Genomic DNA, 24,511 nt, shown 5'->3' on the forward strand with positions numbered 1-24,511 from the left:
AAAAAAACCAGCAGAAATTCAATATAATAAAAATGTATTGGAAACATTAATCGCGCCAGTACCATTTCCACGCTTTGCTGCGAAGCGCTGAATTGCTGTTTACGAGCGGCACACGGACTCAGCACGGCGAGGCACCGCAGCGGTGCTCTCTGACCGGCCGGCCCTCCTCTCGGCAGCGCAGCGCCTCCCGCCCTCCCGCGGCTCGGGACTACACTTCCCATCGGTCCCCGCGCACCGCGGCTCCCAGCGGGCCGTGCGGCGCGGCGCTGTCGTGGCGCTGCCGGTGAACGAGGCGGGCGGCGCAGTGGCGGCCAGGCCGAGCTCCGTTCCCGCTTCTTTTGGCGCGGCCGTCCCGCTCCTCACCCTCCTCCTCCCGACCCTCTTCGGCGGCTCCGGGCACAGCCATGAGGCGCGCGGGGCTGGGTAAGAGCCGTCCTGCGTGGGGGCCCGAGGGGCTTGCGGGCCGTCGCGCCGCTCGGTGCCGTAAGATAGATGCGATGCGATGGGCACGGCACGACCGTGGGTCGGGGCGTGGGTGGGAAGGGCGTCCTGCCAGTTTTGTTCGTGTTTTATTTAATTTTAGTCGTTCTGTATGCTTTCCTGTTACGTTTGGGTTAAAAAGAAGACGGATCTACTTTCGGTTTAGCGCTGGTAGAGTCTGGGGGAAAGGCCGGGGTCTCTGCGGGGTGTGCTTGGAGTCCCGGGTCTGCCCCTTCACCCAGCAGCCATGTTGATGACTGGAAGGAAACTTTGACCTCGCGTATTGTTTTCTGGGACCTCGAAGTGCTGTCACATCCCCATACACACAGGTGGTGTGGTGAGGGGATGGCTGAGTGTGTATTCCTGAGAGCAGGCATCTCCAGTGGATCGTTGGGGGCTTGGGTTGGAAGGGTTCTCGAAGCTTATCTAGTTCTAATGCCCTGCTATGGGCAGAGTTGCCAGCTGCCAGATCAGTCTGCCCAAGGCCCCATCCAACCTGGCTTTGAATACCTCAAGGGATAGGGCACCCACAGCTTCTCTGGGCAGCAGTGCCAGTGCCTTATCAATCTTTGAGTAAATAATTTCTTCCTGACATATAACCTTCTCCTCTTTTTGTATAAAACCATTCCTTCTTGTCCTGTCACTATCTACTCATGTAAAAAGTTGATTTCCCTCCTGTTTATAAGCTCCCTTTAAGAACTGGAAGGTCGCTATCAAGTCTCCCCACAGCCTTCTCTTCTCTAGGCTCAACAAGTCCAGCTCCCTCAGCCTGTCTTCACAGGAGAGGTGCTCCCAGCACTCTGATAATCCTTGTGGCCCTTCTCTAGACTCCTCAAAACATTCCACATCTTCTCTGAGGTGAGGGCCTAGGCCCAGATGCAGTCCTCCAGATGAGGCCTATGAGGGCAAAGTAGAGAGGAACAGTAATCTCCCTTGTCCTGCTGGCTACCCCTCTTTTGATGCTTTTAAAGGAGTGAGGGGATGGGTGGCTATGGAAGGAACAAGCTGGAGCTGGCCTTTTCTTGGCAAGGCTCTTACAATTAGTACTATAAGGGGCATCCAGAAGGTACTTCTTGAAACACCTGCTGAGAAGTTGAACAGATGATTTAGATGTCTCTTAGGACCGTTATCAGCTGCAGTGAAACTTGCTGGTTTATCTTCATATGTCAGCTGTTAGTCCAACCTTTTTATTCCATGGGCTGGAAGTACAAGCTGCACACCAGTATGTCTGCTTTTGTTTCCAGCTACCTGGTACCTCCTGTTTAGCCTGAGATGATATCATGGTTATGTCTATGGGCATGTCCTGGCAATTAGTGGTGTTGCAAGGCAGCCTGTAGACGTGCCATGTAGGAGTTTGTAGCCTTCCTTTAAGTAGCAGTAGCCAGGCTCTACACAGAGCCTCCCATTTCCTCTCTGGAACCATAGAATCCCAGAATGGCTTGGGTTGGGAGGGACCTTGAAGACCATTTAGTTACAACTCTCCTGCTATGAGTATTAACTTACAAGCATTCAAAATTGCTTGTTACTTAGTAGGAGGTACTGTAGTTAGATGTATTTGCAAAGAAAAACAATAAGAACAATCCTGACTCCATTAAATAGCATAATTTTTTAGTTAACATTGGCATCAGTAGTTTTGATTTCAAGAGGAAAAAACCCTCAGCTCTCCCTCTGATGAAGTGAAAAGATGCTTTTCACCCTGTCTTACTGTGTGTATTTGTCATTAGTTTAACTTACAGAATAAAATTTAAAAACCATTTTACAAGTGCAAACTTGTAAATTTTGAATCCTTGAAAAATTATCATTATGTACACTTAGCAATGGCTTTATGGCTTGAGATAAAATGACATCTATTATCGAAGTAGCACTATAGTTCTTTTACAAGTATGTATGCAAAGCACACAGTGAAACTGAGATATGGATTTATCTATGAATGTCATTGTGTCTATTCTCTCACTTTTTCCTCAAAAAGGAAAATACCCAAACACAGCACTTTGTAAAGCGTGTAAAGCGTGGCATTGAGACACTAGTGTGGCATTCCAACTTGCCATGTAAATACTCATTAGTGTTACAACTGGATTGTTAGTAGAATCAATCTAGTAGGATATTTTCTGTTTGCTTTTCTTGTTTTGGATTTGCTTCTTTGGTTTCAGATGTTACATTTGGGGTCTTAGGCTGATTTCTGTCTAGGCTGTACTCAGCCTTCTTTCTCCTACCCCAGTGCTGCTGCCCAGTTGCTGTCAGTAGGGGATCCAGTAGGTGCTGGGGACAGTGTGTATTTGGAGCTGAGGAAACCAGCTCCAGTTCTCTTCTGCTCTGCTTACTCTCTTTGCAGGATCAGTTCTCTGGAAAGCAGTCCTGCAGCCCATCACCCAAAAGGCAAAGGCAGGAGAGTAGAACTGCAGGATGCTGACAGAAAGAGCAGTGTGCTCTTCTGCTTACAGGCTTGGCCTCTGGTCTAAGGTCCTGTTTGTAAAGAGACGTGTAAGGATGAGTATGCTCTCTCCTTCAAAGGCAGGTGTAGCCAAATATTACTTGTTGCTCTTCTTTCTTATTTGAATCAGGCTTACTGCTCTGTGTAGCAACCTCAGCGCTGCTTTCACAACTTCATACAATATTTAGATTGATTTCCATAAAAACCATCTGAAAACACCCTCTCAGGAAAAATATAGCATTTAATTGCCAACATGCCTCAATCTTTACCTACTTTGATTTGCAAGACTACTTCAGTGCTTGAAAAAGGTTGAATCTATGTCTCTTGCAACATGCAACACCTTTTCCCAGATGCCTGATTTCTGTTAAGGAAATGCATTTTTAAATGCAGAGTGTTTTCCCACGAGTGAAGAACACTTACTCCAATTATATTTTCTGTCTGTAACTCCTGGCTTTTTTGCTTACAGGTGATGGGGCACCAGCTGGTAACTATGGCTATACTAACAGTGGGTACAGTGTATATGAAGAAGAAAATGAAAGGTTAACAGAAAGTCTGCGTACCAAAGTCAGTGCAATAAAATCAGTAAGTACTTAATTATAGCCACATTTAATTAAAATAGGTGGACTTGTGATTTGTTTATAGATGGTGGTGAAAAGCAGCAGCAGTAAGAAGTCGTGGGGTTGAGGTTGTGCCACAAAAACATAGAGGTTGTGGCTAATGGAAAGCACTGTGGCTGTGGAGGCCTTGTCCTTGCTTCACACTCAGGAGTTCTAACAGTTCAAGGAAATGAGTAGTTGCTACTCAGACTTGACTGGATCTTCAGTTTTTGAAATAAGTATTTATTTCCTTCCCTGAGGATTGCTGACAGAATGCTGCACTTGTTTTTATAAGTTAAGTTTCTGTTTTTCAAAGATGCCAGATATTTCTTTCACATTTTACCCAAGAAAGCACTAGTGATATCATATATTTTAGAGCAACTTTTCTAATTTATGTATAACTGATGACTCATATTTAAACCTCTTTTTTTTTTTTTTTTTTTTTTTTTTTCTTTCAATAGCTTTCTATTGAGATTGGAACAGAAGTTAAAAATCAAAACAAATTGTTATCAGAAATGGTAAGTGCTTTTTCACTAATTTTCTTTAAATGTGGGGCAGGATGGTGAAGTTAGTAATGTAGAACATTCTTCTGTGTAGTTTGAACATTTGTATAAATATGTTGACAGCTTATTGCTGACTATATATGTAATGTTTTTATTTGTTTTCCCCTCTCTTCTCTCCTGTTCTGTTTCACTGAAACACAGGATAATGATTTTGACTCTGCAACTGGACTTCTAGGTGCGACTATGGGCAGACTAAGAAGGCTGTCCAGAGGGAGCCAGACAAAACTATTATGCTACATGATGCTCTTTGCATTATTTGTTTTTTTTGTAACATACTGGATTATTAAACTCAGGTGATGCATGTTGTCTTAAGTTTAAATTGTGTAATTTCAACCATCAGTCTTAATTAATGACAACGTTGATTTAAACTGCCATATTCTGTTGATAAAACACAATGAAAGTATTGTAAATTGCATTAGTACTTAATGCAGTGTTATATACAGTTTTCTTGATGTATTGAAATTTCTCCCACTGTCCCCTGTTTTGGGGGGATTATTTATAAGTACACAGAAACTGCTGGCACTCTTAAGTTGCTTTTTTTAGAATAAAAGAGTTCACAGAACTGGTTAAAAAAAATACAAGAGGAATCAAAGAACTCCCCCAAAACCAAAGGTTGTTCAGATATGAAATAATTGCAGAACTACGAGGCCTTCGCTTTCATTTTGCTTTTCAATCTGAGCCATGCTCTAAATTAGAGCTCCCTAGGTTTCAGAACTTCTGGGTTTCAGAAGCATGACCAACAGTTGGGTCTTTCAAAATTGGTTTTATCTGTAGATTTTTGAAAGGCTGGCTTGAGAGTAACAAATGTAATGGTGGTACCCCCCAAAAGTGATTTTTGTGATGCCTAGATTGATGGGTCTAACGGTCTGCATGTTTAAGTAGCTTAAACATTTTGTTTGGGGGAGAAGTTACTTAAAACTGGATCTTCCTTTTAAATGTGACAAATGATGCTTGCGTGTCTGTTCTGTTAAGCAAATGCCTTTGATCATTTGGTTCAATAAATTTGGACACAATGCAAATGTTTCCTTTACATTTAAAGTACTCAAAACTTAATGATTCCATTGAATCACTGGAACTTGTACCATTAGCTCATTTATGTTTCATTCTGTGAGAACCCTGAATCTACCCTGCATGATGTTTGAATATAAGGTTGAATATTTTAGATTTTATATTGATAAATGTAAATATTATGAAGCACCTATTGGAGGTGGTAGCATATTAAGGTTGTTACTTCTAACACTTAGCTTTAACTCACAAAGTAGTTTCTAATAGTTGAAAGTATCACATCACTTGGTTCAACAGAAAAATACTGTTTTCTAGACCTTGAAATTGTATCTACATTTTTAAAATAATTTTTTTTGAAATACTGTATAGCATACTGCCATTAATAAGTTAATTATGAGCTGACAAATAAAATGTCCTGGAGTATTCTTGTTGTTTGTATGCATACTTTCCTGCTGTAGAATACCACTGTTTTTTTGAAATGGTGCTGCACTTAAGCAACTAGACTTGTGTGATGGTGAACTCTGTTCAAATACATGGAGCCGTATACCTTTTACACTTTTCATGTTCATTTTCATATATAACAGGAATATTATGTCTAAATCACACATTCTGTAGGATGTCTTTTATAAAAGTAACTGAAATGCAATTGTTTCTAGCCCATTAAATTCTGGACTGTTAAAAGGTCTACAAATATCAGAACATATAAGATTTATTATCCCGATATTAATATTTATATGAGAATTGCTAGGCTTGCTAAACAAACACAGTATTCTCAGAGAAATTCAATAGGCTATGGTTTGCCATCCCAACTGACAGAATGTAAGGGTGCCTAGCATTCAGGGCAATAATGATTGATGTAACTTTGACATCCACACTCCCTTGATATTTGGTCATCGTTTAGAAAACAATCTTTGTCTCACGTGGTGTCTGAGCAATTTCTAGGTATTTCTTTCTTACTACTTCCATTTATTGGTAAGTATTTATCAGCATAATATAGAGTAGAAAATAGGTAGGTGCAACTAGTTACACAGCTGAGACATTTCCCATATTTGTTCTGGACAATATGCTGTGCTTTCCCTTGCCACAGCATGTGGGTAAAAAACCTCTTATTTGTCCTTCAGTTCATGTGTAAAACCAACAGGAATTTTGTTTTAAAAGTTAGACCAGATCAAAGGTAAATCGTACAGATTAGGATCCCTCTCCCTCCTTTTCTTTCTTTTCTTCAGTGATGTGATGAGATTGAGGGAGAAGGAATAGGAGGAAAAAAAATGAGCTTGTGTCTTCTTTCTTTGTTTTTCAAGGAGAATTCCAATGAAGCTTTTTTCTTTTTCAATAAGACATGCTGTCTCTTCTGCCTTATAAGGAGAATTGCCAGTGTTTCTGAAGGTATGGCTGATAAGCAGTGAAGTGTAAAGAATGAGATTTTAGGAAGTGCAAAGGGAGAACTGATGCTTCATAGTAGATGTGTATTTCAGTGAGACTTTATTGAACAGATCGCAATAAAATATTGGAAATATTTAGTTTTATTTACTTTAATATTTAGTACACTTCTGTTTCAACTTGATTGTGGCATGCACATTTTATGGTCTCATTTAACTGATTACAATGTTCACGTTTGCACTTTAATATTTTTCATTCATAATTGCACATAAAATGTGAAACCTTACTGCTGAAATTCAGGCCTCCAAAAATTTCAAGTACTCCAAAAAAGTACAAGTAAGGTATTGTTTGCAGTATTCTAAAATTAAAAATCTGCCTCCAGTTCTACCAGCAAACATCTGTGTCACAGTGCAGCACAAGAATGAGAAGGTAATGATGGTGACTGGACTGGGGGGCTTGTGATTTTTGACTTGGTTTTGCTGAAGTAACTAATTTTGATGTTTACTTGCTAAAAGTGAGAGATATGGAAGATACTGGGAACTGAGAACAAAACCACTGCTGGGTCTTGAATATCAAGTGGATATGGAATAAATATTTTGTGACTTGAAAGCGAAGTTAAGTGAAATTAGATTATGTTACTACTGAAATTATCCTGGACCCATGTGGAAGTTATGTTTCTTATTTGGTTGCGTAGATGAGCTAAAATGCAGCTGTACCTTGATTGAAGAAGACAAGATTTCTTTAGCTGGGATCACCAGAGCCCTCAAAGCTGTAAATCACTAAAAATGGAAAAAAATCTTGCAGGCAATAACATTAATTTGATATTGGAGAATATGCATCATGATATTGGTGAAACACTCTGACAAGTGTTTTCCTGGACAATTTACTGATATTTTATAAATACCATTCCTATTTCTTCCACGCTTGAGTCATGTTGCCTGTTACCTTCAGGATGCAGTAATAACCATGCTTTTGCTTGCTTAAGTTTCTGAGGAAGAGTGCAGATGTGTTATTTCCTTGGAAGTGTTTCCATGTGTTTGCATATAATAGAAAGCATGGTTTCATCTGTACCACCACCTATTGACACCAGTCTCAAATCCCTGTAGAAATACAAAGAGCAGATATAAATATTTGCATGCTGTACAGGTAGAACCGTTCACATGCTCATTTATTCCTCTATGCATTCATTATGGAGCTGTTTTTATTGCATTTAAATCCCTAGTTTATTGGTGTGTGCACGGTGCGGACAGCTGTGCGTCAGTACCATGAATACCCTTCTGTTGACAAGGGTGTTGATAGTTGAAGGTGAGGAGATACAATTTAGCGTGACCAGTGGTTACATTCTTTCAAAAGTAACCTTAACTTGGCAGAACACTGTATTTTTACTCTTCAAGTAAGCTACAATTTCTCCTAGTATACAAATGCCCATGTAAGCCTGGCCAGAGCTCCTGCAGCTTCTGTGGAGACTGCTGGATAGGTCCCATCCCTGGCCTGCCATGTAGAAGTGTCAACTGGCTCTTCCTAGTTACCTGTGCACAGAATATCTGCCAGCTGGCTGCAGAATGCCACATCCACTGCCTCCTCCTCGTGAGTCAGTCTGTGATAGGTCCTGCAATGTTGCCACTGCTCCTGTATGTTGCTATCATTCAACAATTTTCAGGAGAAACTTTTTCACAGAAAGGGTTGTAAAGCACTGGAATAGGCTCCCCAGGGAGGTGGCTGAGTCGCCATCCCCGGATGCGTTTAAAAACTGTTTGGATGTGGTGCTCAGGGACATGATTTAGCAGTGGGCTGTTAGAGTTAGGGTGCTATGGTTAGGTTGTGGTTGGACTCGATTATCTTTAAGGTCTTTTCCAGCCTGAGCAATTCTATGATTCTATGAATTGTAGGAGATAAAGAAGATTTTAGGGGGCAACAGCAAAACATGCTGAAGCATTTAACTTTGCTTGTCTCTGGTAAAAGAAGTATTAGTCAATCAATACATAGGTACTGCAGAACTGCATGGAGAAGGTACTTTTTTTATACAGTGTGTTCTTCAACCAAAAAAAGCACCCTGGTCTCCCTAATGGCTATATGAATATCTAGCACAACTGTAGTTTAAACATGCATTAGTTTCTCTGATTTAAAAATGAACAGCTGCTCCAAGCTTATTTACTTTTGATATGATCTTTCTAACTCGACTTATTTAAAACCCACCATTTATATTGCTAAATCATCCTTCACAGTATTGCTTCAATTCCCTTGGCTAGCTAGAATGCTAACTACTGCACTTCAAGCAATTTTCTGAGCAAGTTTCTGTTCCTCTTTGGGGAAGAGGAAAAAATGAATGAAAAACAGTTCTGCTAAACTGCCTCTTCTTAATTCGATGGCATGAAAATTTCACACCTTCATACAGGTTTTGTTGAAGGCAATGGAATTGGAACAACGGTAGGTTACTTCTTCTTTGTGCTTTGGTGCTGCTTTTTGAAGCCAGAGAGCCTCTGACAATGCCTCCACAAAACTACTCTGTGGTGCAGATAAAAATCTTCCATTTGCAGCAGAAATCTCAGACTTGTGGCTTGTTTATATAAAGTTATAGCAGATATTTCAAATTATTAGATAGCCACTATGCAAATGCTTTTAAAAAGAGGAGTATTTCACCTGAGTGTGTGTGTGTGTGTGTGTCTATCAGTCTGTCCTTCAGAATTGCTGGTGATTGTATTTTTGTCTCTGTTTTGAGGAATATTTCCTCCAGAAACAAACTGTAGGCATCAACTAATGTTGATCTCTCTCCTGTGAGATAGGACAGAAGATATTACCTGGTTTAGAAGGACCGAGGTGACAAAGGATTCAAATGCTGTTAATCTACTAGCCCTCCTTCTAAAAATAAGACTTGCTTTTAATATAAGAAAACAAAACCATGGGACAGACTGTCCTTCCAAGAACATTGTGAGAATGCTGTGGAAGATTATACAGTAAACTTGCTTATAAGCCATTATAAGTAAAAAGTTTGATTGTTAATATCAGTGATATATTAACACAGTATATAAATATTTTAATATATATAAATATTAGACTGTTATTAGGTTATTATTAGGTGTTAGGCAGGCTCGCCCTGGAATGCTTTTGAACAGCAACACCTTGCTTTCTGATTCCCACATTGCCATTCTGTGGCCTCCAGTGCAGAACTGCAGCCCCTCAACTACCTGGAACTCTGGGAAGATGAGCACTGATATGCAGTGGCATCACTCTTATCAAGGACAGTAAGGAACCAGTCCCAAATGCACTCAACAGGTACAAGAGGTGTAATTTTAAGAGATAATGTTGAATGCTGTTTTCCTTGGAGACTGGAAGGATCAGAAGGTCAAAGCAATGTGCCTGGGGAAAAGATAACCATTGCATTCACTGCCCCTCAACTCAAAAAAACCCAAACAAACCCAAACTGCAATGCTCTGCACAGGGAGTTTCCTCTCATATCAAGGCATCCCACGCATCTGAAAAAAAAATCAATTTTTTGATGGATGAAAAAAATAAATAACCATTTCTTCAATGCTGACTTAAAAAACTTATGAGGGAGGGAGAGGAGCCCTTGCCACCTACCAACCTCAATCCACATTACTAATACTTTGTAGTTAGTAGGCAAACAGGACAGAAAGGACCCTCCACATCACCAAATGATGTTTTCTATTTTCATAGTTAGCTAACATAGAACCTCCTGCAGAAATGTGAGGGACCCTCTAATTTACAGCCTGAGTGTCTTACTAAGTCTCGGTGCAGTTGTTCAGTTTTAATTTTCATTTTTGGCTGGTGTTTGCACAAACCAAGCTGTGCTCATCACCAGGGCTGTTTTTCAGGCTGGGAAAATGAAGGACAGGTACCAATTGATCTCACAGTGAACAAAAGGGCAGCTTTTGCACTTGTAACATGCTTCACAGGCACTAAGGCTGCAACTACCACTGCACACAAAATCTATGTCTAGCACCAAGCCAATAAAACTGTAGAGTGTGTTGTAGTTGTACGTCCTACCACCATTTACTGCCTGCAGCTAAGAGGCTTTGCCCACTGAGGGGGGCCTCTGAATTACATTTTCCTCTTGAAAGCCATATAACAACAGGATCTAAGAAGTTCTTACTGTTCAAAACTCCTGAACAAACCTGCAGGATCGTCAGTGCAGATGTCTTCACATAACTTGAAGCTCTGAGAAAATAAAATGTCTTTCTCTTTCCCTTTTTTAGCTGAGACTGTGGGAGTTATCAGTGCCGTTTTGACGTGAAAAAGTGAGCACTCTTGAGAGCAGGGGTTTTGGTTACTTTCGTTCTGTTTTCCCTGTCAGCCTGACTTCATAGCAGTGATTCCCTCAGGGATGCTGCTCCCTGCTTTGCTAGGAAAGCACTGGTACTGCACCTTGCCAAATCCTTAAGATCTATGTGATTCAGAGCATCACTGATTCCAAGAAGGCTATTTTAATGGTGCTTCCTGCCAGCACAAATTGCACTTGATTCAAAGGGTCAAGAGCTTTTTTTTTTTTCCCCTCACCATTATGTTAAAATAGCACTACTGGTAAGATTTTTCTCCACAAAATTTACAGATGTATCCCCAAGTTTAATATCGTGTGATCTCTTCCATCTTCAGACTCTTACAAGAGCTGTGTAGGAAAAGGTTGAAAACACGTATTTGTTTTCACAGATCACTGAGCAGTAGTTATTATTCTTGCCCCAACAGTTAGCTGCTGACTGCAAAGTAGATTTTTTTGTCAGCACACATGGATGGGCTTTGTTTTGTTTCACACAAACAAATGGTTATAATTACACAGATTGACTAAAGAATAAACCAATGAACTGGGCTCATTCTTGTTTAGACATGTTTTATAAAGAATGAAAAAATAGATAAAGATAAAATAATGAATGAAACTAATTAAAATATTGCAAATGTTTTTTTTTTTTTAATTTGGGGAAGATATAAATATAAAAATAATTTAGAAGGAAATGCATTCATTCCTTATTCAGAGATACTCTACAGTTAGATTTTTAGCTATCCTTAATTACAAATAAGACTTGCAACACCTAGATGGCAGATGGAGAAAGAAATCATTTCTTCTGCAGTTATGTATGCTTTATCTATTCCACTTGAACAATCCATCAAGAATTTTTAGTATTGCTTTCTCGAGTCTTTCACAGTGCACCAAGGAAAAAAATCAATATTCTCCCCCTCGTCCCCACAAGAGTAAAACCTGTAAGAACTGACAGCCACTGTAGACATTGTTTAATACTTTAAAATTATAATAGAATCACAGACTCATTAAGGTTGGGGAAAAAACAAACGAACAAACAAACATCCCCACTTTTTTTAAGTCAACAAGCTTTTCCCACTTCAACAGAAGTGTTTGAAGTTACACTGGGTGCTGATGCACTGGAACAGGTTGCCCAAGGAGGCTGTGGATGCCCCATTCAAGGCATTCAAGGCCAGGCTGGATGTGGCTCTGGACAACCTGGTCTAGTGGTTGATGACCATGCATGTAGCAGGGGGGTGGAAACTTGATGATCATTAAGGCCCCTTTCAACTCAGGCCATTCTACAATTCTACGATTCAATTACTACTGAAATATTCACTAACTGAATTTTTTTATAAGAAGTTATGAAATCTGAAAACTTGCAACAGACTTGCTTCTGAATTTTTCCCTCTCTCTGATCTATCTCAGCCTGGGCTTTCATATAGATGGGAACTTTGTTCAATAACTGATTTTTCCTAAGTCATGGGATCTTTGAGGCATTTCATGTCAGAGAGAGAAAAGCAGACAAAAACAACTCCAGTCTGTCTCTCTTCTCCAGAATCATACTAGTAAGCTGAAGAGTGGAGTTCCTAGGCTTCATTTTCTAATTTATGTGTTTCTATTAAACTTTTGGTCTTTGGGCTCAGTTCCATCTTTTCCAACTCATTCTCCTTCTCAGAATCCCTACAACTGAAAATGAAACATTTAAGTATATTAAATCAGCCCAGTATAGGCTCCTACATGGTTAAACAGGTACCTTCGGCTATGCCTTTTAGAGAATACAATACTTTAGAAAAGACACTTGATCTGCAAACTATTAGCTACTAAAATTGACTGCTGTGAATAAAGCCTTTAGACAGGCTGTTGTGCTGGGTCTGCTTAGTATCTCCCCAGTAACACCAATGACCAAAATTCAAAGACTTAATGCACTAACCCTGCATTATGCTGTGCACTGTTTGAGGATTAACAGCCTGATGTGTTAGAGACTAACATTTCCTTGGAACTTTAGTTAGTATTGTGCAGCAAAAATCCTTGTACATTATGACAGGCTGTCATGCTGTGCAGTTATTGTAAGCCCTGCGTGCTACTTTACAAATATCACAGTGACGTGAATGGTTACTCAGACTGCTGTACAAAAAACACAACGGCTTTAGGAAAGTTGCTGCTTTGCTTATCGTTACAGATTAACAGGATTCTAACTTGAACCTGTAATTGTTTATTTAGGTAATAATCTACTTCTCCCTGGTGCTTATGGTTACTCAATGAGGGAATTTTACTGATTCACAGACAATGTTAGGGTGTAAGTGTCACGCTACTTTTGGCCTTATTTATAAGTGTTTTTGGTTTTTTTTAGAAGCAGAAAGATACATTTCTTTAGCCAGCAGACACGGTTGATACTAATAGGAAATAGTCTGGATTTCTTCTCAGGGAAAATGTGACTGTACTGAGGTGCTTAGAAACTGTTCTGCAATTCACATGGAAAAACCTGCCTGGGGTAGGAAATCTAAAGACAAGTCAAAGCCATACAGATGTATATGACTTAGTGTCTATACATGACTACATTGGTGGCAAGTGCTTTGAGACAAGCATTCATTATAATCAAAGTGCCTACCACAGTAGCTTTCAGCATCTGCTTCACTGAGGACCACTTGCTACTAATAAAGAGGTGATGACAAAGGCAAATAAGAAAAAACTTCCTACTGACAACTGGCTTGAAATCACCACCATACAGCAGACTGTACCTTTCAGGAATCCACGAGTTGAAAAAGTCTCTGATTTACCACAAAGGCATTCCATGTTCATAAAATGCACTTAAAGGCAGAAAGAGTAACTCCTACTCTGTTCTGCTACTCTGCCATTGATGGCAGGCTGGTCACTGCAGAAAGGCACACTCAAGAACAGAGAGTTTAGCTGCTCCATTTGCTGGAAGAGAAAGCGTCTGTATTACCTATGCTGTTAGACCCTGTTACCTATGTAGTATATGTTTGGCATCAAAGCATGACTTGGGTGTTTGGTGTAGTGCTCTCCCACCTCTATCTCCTCAACCAAGGACAGGAGCTAAACAGCAGAAGGTATGCCTCTTCTCTCTTCTGTACTGGTTTCAACAGAAGAGATTTGACATGAAGTCACTGTTAAGTTTACATCACTCTTTCACATGCTGTTTCTACTTCTTTCAAATAGCCCTCATTACTCAAAAAAAAAAAAATATATATATATATATGTATATATATATACATATATTAATATACATATATACATATACATACATATGCATATATATATATATACATATATTAAAAAAACAATCTATTATAAAGAATTAAGTTTTTACTGGTTTATTTAACATGATCTTTTCTCACTTTACACAAATACAGCATTTACCAACAGAACCACTACTTTGCCAACCATTAATGAGGTACTGTGTTACAACGGCTGAACTGAAATCTACTTTTGGAAGAAAAATTAAGTTCCATCTTGGTCCCCTGGCGCAATATTGGATGGGGCCAGAATTTTGCTAACAGCAACCAGAAAAATAGTTTGCTTTGAGGGAATTTTGCCATAGAAGTAGATACACTGCAAAATTTCAAAGGCCTAGCGTGGGCCTTTGCAAAAAGACTGTTTTAATGATCTAATGACTTGCTGGAAGCAGTCACAGCTCTCAGATGTCTCACATGGTACCTGGTATGACTAATTACATGGAGACTGCTATCAGGAATGACTACCACAGGCCTGTAGGCAGGGCCAGTTGCGTCTCTTCGTGGAGTGAAGCTTACTGCAGGAGCCCAATGCTGAACTCCACTTTCAAACACATATTCAGAGTGGAGGTGTGAAGAAAAAAATGAAACTGATTTTCAGTGGTCCCTCACAGTTAGGAAAACTACTGCTGTTTTATTTTAGCTCTCTTCCTGTAATCAAGATTACAAGAAAAGAGCAAAAGAAAAAAAAAATCTCATTCATAGGCTTTGCCTTTTTTTCCTAGTCCAATTGCGTGGCAGATGCCAGAGATTCACTAGGGAAAACACAGACTTTATTTCCTTTACCTGAAATTCAAGCTAACCTGTGGGTAGTTCAAACACATTGTTATAATATGGCCAACATTTGGCAAAAGAACAGTCAGCACTTGCATGGTGTGGTCAACGATTGCAGTCTGAGCCCTAACATAAGTCAGTGACACGCTGTTTTGTGGAACAATACTATTCATGTAAACCAGGGACTGCTGACCCTTTGATTGAGTGATCTTTTAGCAGAATACCTAAGAGGACAAATCTGAGTAAAGAAACATCCTGGTTCCACCATTTACTTGCTTACCTGTAAAATCTGCTCACCAGAACCTCACTGGTGAATCCCATTCCTCCCCAAAACTGGAGGCAGCTGTCAGTGACTTCACGGGCCAGGCGACCTGCCTTTAGCTTAGCCATGGAAGCAAATTTGGTCACATCATTGCCTTCCACGTAGAGAGCTAAAAAGGAAAAAAGATTACATACACACGGTCACTGACCACAGTCTGGCAACCATCTCCCCATATTCCTTCAGCCTGACACTGTTCTTGGCATTGCAAAAAGCACATCTGTGGAGGCAGACATGGGAACTCACCAATGGTACGGTACAGCAGCGAGCGAAGCAGCTCCACTTCGGTTGCCAGCTCTGCCAGGCGGAAATGTACGGCCTGGTTCTGCAGCACGGACTGACCAAACACTTTCCGCTGGCGAGTGTAGTCAATGGTTTCTTGTATTATAGTTTCCAGAGGTGTCAAGACTTTAAGAATCAAAACACAGAAAAAGACATTGTTTTCTTCAGATCACAAAATGGTTTGGGTTGGAAAGGACCTTTAAGATCATCTAATTCCATTCCCCTATAGCCAGGGACACCTCCCTCTAGACCAGGTTGCTCAAAGCCCCATCCAGCCTGACCTTGAATGCTTCCAGGGAGGGGACATCCACAACCTTACTGGGCAACCTGTTCCAATGTCTCACCACCCTCACAGTAAAGAATTCCTTCCTAGTATCTAATCTAAATCTCTTCCAGTTTAAAGCCGTTTCCCCTTGTTCTGTTGTTACATACCCTTATAAAAAGTCTCTCCCCAGCTTTCCTGTAGGCCTCCTTCAGGTACTGGAAAGCAGCTATAAGTTCCCCTGGAGCCTTCCCTTCTCTAGGCTGAAAAGCCCCAGCTCTCCCAGTCTGTCCCTACAGGGGAGGTGCTCCAGCCTTCTGTTCATCTTTATGGTCCTCCACTGGACCTGCTCCAACAACTCCACGTCCTTCTTGTGTTGGGAGCCCCAGGACTGGATGCAGCACTCCAGGTGGAGGTCTCACAAGAGCAAAGTAGTGCAGCAGAATCACCTCCCTGGACCTGCTGGTCATGCTTCTCTTAATGCAACCCATTTTCATTTTCTTCTTGTTGAAAATGACATTAGTTTTCTTTCAATACAAACATTTTTCAAAATGTTATTTTTTCTAAAGTAAATCACTCCATATGTTCAATCTGGGGTGTAGTTTCAATTCTTAAAACTGGCATTCCCTTGTACCTTGATGACAGATTTCTTATCCTCATTATACCTGAGCCCCAAACTCAGAAGAAAGTGAAAGGAGGTGTGAGGAGTGCAGCAAAGTCAGAGAGAGCACAGTGTGACGTATGTAATCCTTATTCTTCATACGTCATTTGGAGCTTTTATCACAACCTTCTGACAACTCCTGCTTTCCATGCTCCTGTGTCCTGAAGAGCAGATACAATCCCAAAAGAAAATCTGAAGGCAGACAGTGTGCACACTGAGCAATGGTAGAAATGGAAATTTCAAGAAAGCTTTCAGGGAGTAGGCAGAAACGTATTCAGAGATCACGGAACATGAACAGAATACGATTGCATTCTGTGATCTAATCTCAACAAAGAATGACAGGGAAAAGTATGAATCTTCATAGCAACTTTGAGTGAATCCTGAGCTGCGCTTCTAATGAAAACAGAATCAAGAGAGTACACTGCCTGAAGACAGAATGGGAGAAACTACTCTGAAGAGAATTAGTTTGCTGCAATTTTTTTTTAGTTACCTTAGTGCAAGCCTGTTTTCAACAAGAAAAGAGAGACATTTTACAAGGCAAACCAGCAGTCAGTGAAGGGATAGGCTCAGCCTCTTGCAGCTTAGCTTGGATAGCAACAGCTGCTGAATTTGTGGGGAATTTGGTTTGGAAAATGTGGGCCCATGTAATTGTGACTAACAGTAGGGAGGGTAAGAGTGGAATGAGTTCACAAATACATTGTTATGAAAAGTGTTGCATTGTCTCTTTTGAAAATAGTCAATCTACATTCACCCTCATTTAGAACCTGAGACACAAAAATCTGAATACAAAATGCAATATAAAATTTAACCAAGACTTGTAGTACTATAAAATCCCTTTCCCCACCTGCCATGGCTCTACACGCAACTTCCTCACAGGAGCATGGTGTGCTTCAGTACTCCATTCTGCATGAATTTCAAAAACACTTCTACCTAAAACTTCATCCCTATACTGCTCTCACACATTATCCCTACACTGTTCTTATATGCAGCCTTGGCTCCCACCATCAGCCCCTCACCGCCATCATTCATCAGCTCCTCCACAGAGCATTGCTTTTTGCATCCTGTCCCCACCATGTTGCATAGGGTGATTAGCTTTTCTTATTCCTTTAATATTTTCCCCTCCTTAAAAAAAGCTAGCCTGAATACTTATTTTGCCAAAACATACTTTTAAAAATATCTTGATTTCTTCTGTGCTAATTCTACGCTGCTGCTTTAACATTTGTTTTCTGGACAGGAACTAATTGCTCTTTTCAGGTATGTTTCTTGTATGAAGGAACACCCCTGTTTTCTTAAAGGATGATAAAACAATACTGTAAAATGTAAGACACTAATAGCTTTTTTGCTTGCTGTGGTCTTCAGCTGCAGAGATGCTACAGAAAGAGCAAGAAGTGTCTTAGCACCTCTTGTTCCTTACCCCAAGCTGGGCAGCATACAGCTGAGCCTGAGCTGCTGGGAGGTAAACCAAACTGCAAACAAATTAAAGAGAGGAGATTTCCTCAGGACAGGTATTTAGAGCTATCAGCATAGCTCTAAAATGGCAAAGATCGACTGTGAAGCAAACACTAAAGCAACACAGCCTGTAATGAATAATCAGGACTGACAGCAACTCCTACAATGTAACAGCTCACAATACTTTACCAGTAAGTACAAAGAAATGCCACTGTCAACAGTGGAACCTGTTTTCTCTCTGAACTTTCATCTGTTCGCATACATTTGTTTTCTCTTTTGTCATACAGTATTCTTCACATCCTCGGGCAAACTTGGTCCCAAGGGTTTGTGCTGACAGCACATGCAAGGAACATCACCCCAGGACAGCACAGGGACTGTGTGGTCTAGCAGGCAGTGGAGCATTGTGAAAGCACTCACAGTTGTTCTGCAGCTGCCAATCTTTTCCTCCTACTTCCATTCAATTTCTGTTACCCTACTTGAAACTTTCGGTCACTAGAAACACACTTCAATTTGTTATGTCTCCACCCAATGCAGAACAAAATGAATACATTTTTCTCAGGCAACTGCTGATCCCTCTCTGGTGTAGAGCAAGCTCCAAGCCGAACATCTGTCTCTTACGGACGCTGGTTGCCCATGCAAAAGGATCTGTCATGCTGCTTACTGGCCATGACTCAATGGTGCTCATAAAACTGAGGCTATAGGAGCAGAGAGAATTCATTAGAGAAGTGCCATTCTGCTCTCTCATACACTCACTGAACTCCCTCTTTTCCTCCAAGTTAAGCAATTCACAAGAAAACTGTTTGCTTTTTCACCATAGTGACATTCCCTTCCTGTGGTCGGTGTGACAGGTCCTCAAAGTGACGGTGTTTGCTGAGTGTCACAACATGGGGCAGATACGTGGCAGCTCGTCCTCCTCAATGAAGCAGGAAACACCGTGACTTTTACCAACGCCTCTGACAATGTGCCACTTGGAAGAAAAGATCGCACTTGTGACCCAGTTTTGCAAAGTAACATTCTTGAAAAACTTGATAAAAATAGAAAGCCTTACAGGTAATTCATTTTCCGTTTATGTTTTAAATTTGTTTCCCTGAAAATTTATTTTAAAAGGTTAAAAAAAAAAGAGAAGGAAAGAAACACCCCACACACATTCTAATATTTGGCCATGAGGAAAATAACTAATAAGATTGAAGCACATTATATTTCATGCTATATTTTATACTAAAATATTTTATAAAAAGAAAAACAACTCTCCAAAGTGACAACAACAAAGAAAGAAAAAAAAGAATTGCAGCAAACTGCCTCTGCCAAATTTTAGGGAGCAGTCAAAGCAAGCATGCCAGGATCAGTCCCTCAAGTGCTTAAACGCAACCAATGCTTTTTATTGTCGTATGAATAGCCATGAATAGAGTATGAGAAGAAACGTCCATCTGAGGGCCAGAAAAGAATGAACATGTGCCGACCTAAATACAAAATTACTGAAGGCATGCACATAGTCTGGAAATATTGGAGCCTTCAGCAAAATGCTTGTGGTTGTAAAACTATCTGCAGGACTGAAAACTTGCAATGCCTGTAAAGTTGTGGTGTAACAAACCACATTCATCAGGCAACCGGCTCTGATGAACACTTTTTCTCTCATTTACCACAACTTATTATCTCTGAAATTTGCAATTTGACACAAGAGGTGGGCTTTGTCCTCACTCCCAGAGCTCTTCACCCATTTTACATCAGATTGTCTGTGGATAAATGCAAAATCAACTTGGGGCACAGTAAGTCCTGGTTCCCTCCTAGCAAAGACACTGTGGGATGGAGCTCCATCTCTCTTGGTCACAGCAGGGACCAAAGATTCCCTTCCCAGATTGTTCATCATCATTCTGGAAAAAAGGAGAATTGAGACCTGCTGTCCCACTTCCTGAAAGACTGTGCTGGTTGCCAGGCTGTTGTGCAAAGCTGGACAGTACCAAGCTGCTGGTGGTTTCAGACATGAGTGATCTCACCTGCTGGACTTTGTGTTTTGATGCTGTCACTACTCGTCACTCTGCCTGGAACATGACTAATGCTGCTGGCCGCTCTGCTGCCTGGGGAGTATCTCTGCAGCCTAGAGCTTCTCATTGTTTTAGCTTAACCTCCAAACTGAGCATAAAAGTGCATAATTAAGTCCATACAGTCCACATATATCTTGGCTACATTTCAGAAGGCAATCTTTCAGGCAGTGTTCTTTTTGCTTGGAGGAGAACTCTTTCTTATTCCTTTAGTGAGGCAGTGCTTATGCTGACCAATCATGCAAATGGGGAGTGGTCAAATGCAGTTACCAAAGGTAAGAAGAGCACAAGGTGCAGAACTGTATAAATCAAAACAAATCTTGACAAGATTTCAGTGTGCAAAACTGTTCTAAGTTCTCCTAAGGTGGCACAGTAACTGCTGTTTAATAGCACTGTTATTAAATAGTGAAAGATTTCTTTTTAGGATGACACTTATAGACAAATGAGACAGAAAATACATCTGCAGAAAAACTGCCTCCTGCCAAAGGGCTTGATTTTGCCTGATCTTCTGATTCTTTCAGATTCATTCCGAACTTTGTAGAACACATATCTGTGATAAGCAAAGAAACATGAAGTCAGATAATTGAGATACTTTGATGGCGGCCACCAGAAATGAAGAATAGCCACCTATAAGGCATAAGCACAGCTCTAAACCAAGGCTATTACGGTACCATCTGCTTACAAGGATAGAAAACTGACTTAAGCCGCTCTCTGTACCAGACCTGTCACATCTCTGCCTCAGCAGGAATACTCTTACTAGGGACTACCAAAACTTGCCTGTTCAAGGCCCTGAAGAAACTCATGTGGCTTTGAAGTGCCTTGTCGATGAGAGGACCTCCAGAATCACAGAATCACAGAATTGTAGGGGTTGGAAGGGACCTCCAAAGATCATCGAGTCCAACCCCCCAGAAGCCCCTTCCAGCTGGAATCCTGTAGATCTCCATGATCACTATCTGAGCACACACCTGGACATACAGCATCCAAGCTAAAACCACAGCTGTTCTGAGCAAGTGGCCTTGGCACAGGTGCCAGGCGTTCAGCACAGTGGTGCAGACCTGAGATGGCCCGGCCTGCAGAGGCCATTGCAGCGGTACCAGAGAGCTGATCTGTGCGCCTGCGGTGGCTGTTCGCAGGTGATGCCTAAAGATCTGGAATCAGCCCAAATTAAACACGGGGAGGAAAAACGACAATAGCAACAGAAAAACAACATCGAGAAGTGGTGAAACAGGGAATATTCACCTTTTACAACCAAGTAGAAGAAGAGAGCCTGACTGCTTTCAAAACACCATGGAGCCCTTGGTTATAGCACAGTACTTGTTACAGCAAACCCCAATTTATGCTTTTAATAATACGCATAAAGAGTTCCTATTGCATGGATTGGAACACAGCTTCACTCCCATCCCATAAATGTCCTGAACAGTGTGCAAAAGCAGGGCCACTACAGGACTCCTTGCTAGCGTCTGCAGCATCATCATGTCCAGGTCTGACCTCCTGCTCTTTGCTAGAACTACCCTCATATTTACTATCTGTCTCAGGCTGAACTAAGAGGTTTTGCCCAAACCAAAGATGTTTTAAGCATCTGAGCTCCAAATTATTTGGTCTGGGATCAGTCCACAACAGGGAGTCATTTTTTTTAATCTGGTCACTGAATCAAAATATCACTTTGTACAGTTGCCAATTCCTCAGCCACACACAGGCACTAACAGGGTACAGAGGTTACTTACATAACCTTCTTACATCTTCAATCTTTTTAAAATGAAACAGTATTTATGTTAAGTCAAATGTGCAGATGCATGGGACAAGGGGGAAAGTTTGGATACGGTTATCTAAAATATCCAAAATCTTTGAATCTCAAACATATGGATTTGAGTATGGCCAATAACATAACAATAATTAGAATAACAGAAATTCTGTGATAGCAGAACTTTGGGGAAAAGCATTTGGTTTTACACTGTTACATTCAGTGTATACTGAGGTAAAACATGCATAAACAAAGTTGTAATACTGTCTTTACACAGCACTACATTCATTTTCTACAATCTAGGGTAAAGGTAAACATCCTAGTTTACTGTACTAGAAGAAAAGTCACAATCTTATTTCATGTTTGTATCTTGATAGCCTTTGTACTATATTTATAGCTGACATAACGTGATGCTGTTTTTTCTTATCAGCAGAATGCACTGAGAAAAGGAAGAAAACCTCTGCTAGCCTCTGCCTCAGAAAATATTTTCTTTGTGTTTCAAGTTTTCCTGTAGAAAGGGAAGATTGTCTGTAGCTACGCTGTGACATTTCAGAAACAGAGGTCATAATTTAGAATAAAGGAAAGTGCTATTAGTCATGCAGTAAGGTGACCCATGTGTCCCTGCCAGACCCCTGCAGCACAACCGATGACTTACCAGTGGCTACTCCCCACAGCCGCTCTTCTTGGAATTGCAACATCTGATATGTAAAACCCATTCCTTCCTCACCAATTAGGTTTTTGCTAGGGACTCTTACATCTTCAAAAAAGATCTGAGCTGTGTCCGATGACCTCATGCCCAGTTTGTCTATTTTCTTAGTAATGTGAATGCCTGAAGAAAAAAAATAAAAGAGTATTAGAAAGGCTACAAGAAAGATAAAGCCAGATGTACAAAAATAGTGTTTTTAAAAAGTGAAGTTCAGCAAGGATATAGCAAAACCTATCTCTGGGAAAACATTATAGTATTCTGGGAGGCAAAAATAAAATAGATCACGTCCCATTTCTAAGAGTTTTCTCGATTTTATTTGACTAGAAAATCAGAAATCGCAACCTTAAGGATCTTTTAATTATAGCCCCAAATAATAATCATTTACCAGTAGTAATAATCTCACTTCAGGCACATCTTCAAATCGTGCATGAAGTGCTTTATTTATCTGTTATGTTTGACTTTTTGTGCACTGCAATAAAGTGTTCAAATTCAGTGTAGTAGTATTTTCTGAGTCCCTGTACTACAGTGAAACAGCAAAAAAAAATTTAATAACGACAGCAGAATTGTGTTGAACTGTTACTAGAGAATTTCTATACTCCTCTTTCTCTTTCCACCACATTTATCCTTCGCTTTCAAGCCTATTTTGACCTTCCCTTGTACCTACGGAAGAGTTTATAATCACATGATCTCACTTGTGCCTAGTAATAAAAAGGTTAGACTCCAATTTATAAACACAAACATCCAACAGTTCTGTATCAACTACAAGTTTTGTTAAGGCTATATATTTTATGATGGCCTGTAATTACTCTCTAGTCCATTTAAATAGTCAAAGAAGGTTTACAAAGATCGTGATTCACTTGTTTGAGTTTCCACATGGACATCCTTTGTGAAGAGGGCTTGCTTCTCCAATGACCTCCCTGTACGGCACAGACTCTGACCCAATGTACAGCTGCCTACTGAAGATGAATGTGACTCCTGTAGGAAAATTTGTTGTTATCTCCATTCAGATCTCAAAATTGCTTCAGGTTTGGCCACATAAGACTTCAGCTATGTACTCCCACCAAGAGGTTCTCCTCCCCGGTTGTCTTTTTTCTCCCATCAAGATTTTTCTTTCCCCCACAGGTTCTTCCTTGCTTTTGCTCAGATGCAAGCATGGCTCACCACTGTACCATGACAGTTAGACAGTCATCCACGGATTTTTATGTTATAGCCCTTGAAATCTTCCCCCTTTACCTCCTTGTGTTCCTGGAGTTAACATGCAAAAATTCTGCATAGAGATCAACAATGCTTCATGGTAAACTGAAGCCAACAATCAGATATAAGGATTTCTGCAGGGAGCGTCAACTACATTTGCCAGGTCAATGTATGTAGAAAAAAACATTCTTTCAACATATGTGCCTTCTGCAAGAAAGCAAACATTTAACTATCCACAGACATGGTATTCTAACCAGTTTTGTAGAGGGGTGAAATTCTGGTCGTTTTTTTTTTTCTATTATTTTTTATAATCCTCTCCTGGTCTCCGAAGTGGCTTAGTAGGAATTATTCACCACACAAATTGCTGTGGTCTCCTTCTGTACATATTCGTACCCTTCAGTGACGATGACTTCAGTGCGTTCATTTAGCTCGGAAAGCAAATGGTATCCTGGGCTCCATCAGAAGAGGGGTGGCCATCTTCTGGTGGAGGGAGATTCACAGGGAGGTAATTGTCCCTCTCTACTCTGTCCTCGTGAGCCCCACCTCGGTGCCCAGGTCTGGGGCCCCCAATACAAGAATGACAGAGAGCTGTTGGAGAGGGTCCAGAGAAGGGTCGCAAAGATGATCAGAGGGCTGGAGCACCTCCCCTACAAAGACAGGCTGAGAGAGCTGGGCTTGTTCAGCCCGGAGAAAAGGAGGCTGCAGGGCAACCTCACTGCAGCATTTCAGTACCTAAAGGGAGCCTATAAACAGAAGGTGAATCAATTCTTTGAAAGGGCAGATAACAGCAGGACAAGGGGAAATGGTTTTAAGTTGAGGGAGGTAAGATTTAGGTTGGATATCAGGGGAAAGGTCTTTACTATGAGAGTAGAGAGGTGCTGGAACAGGCTGCCCAGACAGGTCGTGGATGCCCTGTCCCTCCAAGTGTTCAAGGACAGGTTGGATGGAGCCCTGGGCAGCCTGGTCTAGAATTAAACGCGGAGGTTGGCAGCCGTGGAGCCACAGGGGGTTTGGAGCTTGATGATCCTTGAGTCCTTTCCAACCCAAGCCATTCTATGATTCTATGACTTCTACTGAGCATCTCTTTCTGAAATAGAACAGATCTCTCAGCTCCTACTGACAGGAG

General features: G+C 40.8%; 2 protein-coding genes across 2 annotated transcripts in view; one reads left to right on the forward strand and one right to left on the reverse strand.

Annotated features, from left to right (window-relative positions):
- Window positions 1–404: 404 nt before the first annotated feature.
- Window positions 405–4,367, forward strand: BET1 (Bet1 golgi vesicular membrane trafficking protein; the record flags this gene model as incomplete). The annotated part of the gene is made up of 4 exons (XM_079538624.1): window positions 405–423; window positions 3,378–3,493; window positions 3,969–4,025; window positions 4,212–4,367. The coding sequence occupies 4 exons, from the start codon at window positions 405–407 to the stop codon at window positions 4,365–4,367; spliced, it is 348 nt and encodes a 115-aa protein (XP_079394750.1).
- Window positions 4,368–7,464: 3,097 nt separating this feature from the next.
- Window positions 7,465–24,511, reverse strand: part of LOC306948934 (putative acyl-CoA dehydrogenase 6) — a gene marked incomplete at both ends in the record, with an annotated part of 78,807 nt that continues 61,760 nt past the window's right edge. The window contains 4 exons of the mRNA XM_079538673.1: window positions 7,465–7,555; window positions 15,013–15,163; window positions 15,298–15,459; window positions 22,141–22,314. Coding sequence (XP_079394799.1) covers window positions 7,465–7,555; window positions 15,013–15,163; window positions 15,298–15,459; window positions 22,141–22,314 — 578 coding nt within the window. The remainder of the gene's footprint in view (window positions 7,556–15,012; window positions 15,164–15,297; window positions 15,460–22,140; window positions 22,315–24,511) is intronic.

Source organism: Tetrao urogallus (assembly GCF_951394365.1).
Source record: "Tetrao urogallus genome assembly, chromosome: 7".
Taxonomy (NCBI): Eukaryota; Metazoa; Chordata; class Aves; order Galliformes; family Phasianidae; genus Tetrao; species Tetrao urogallus.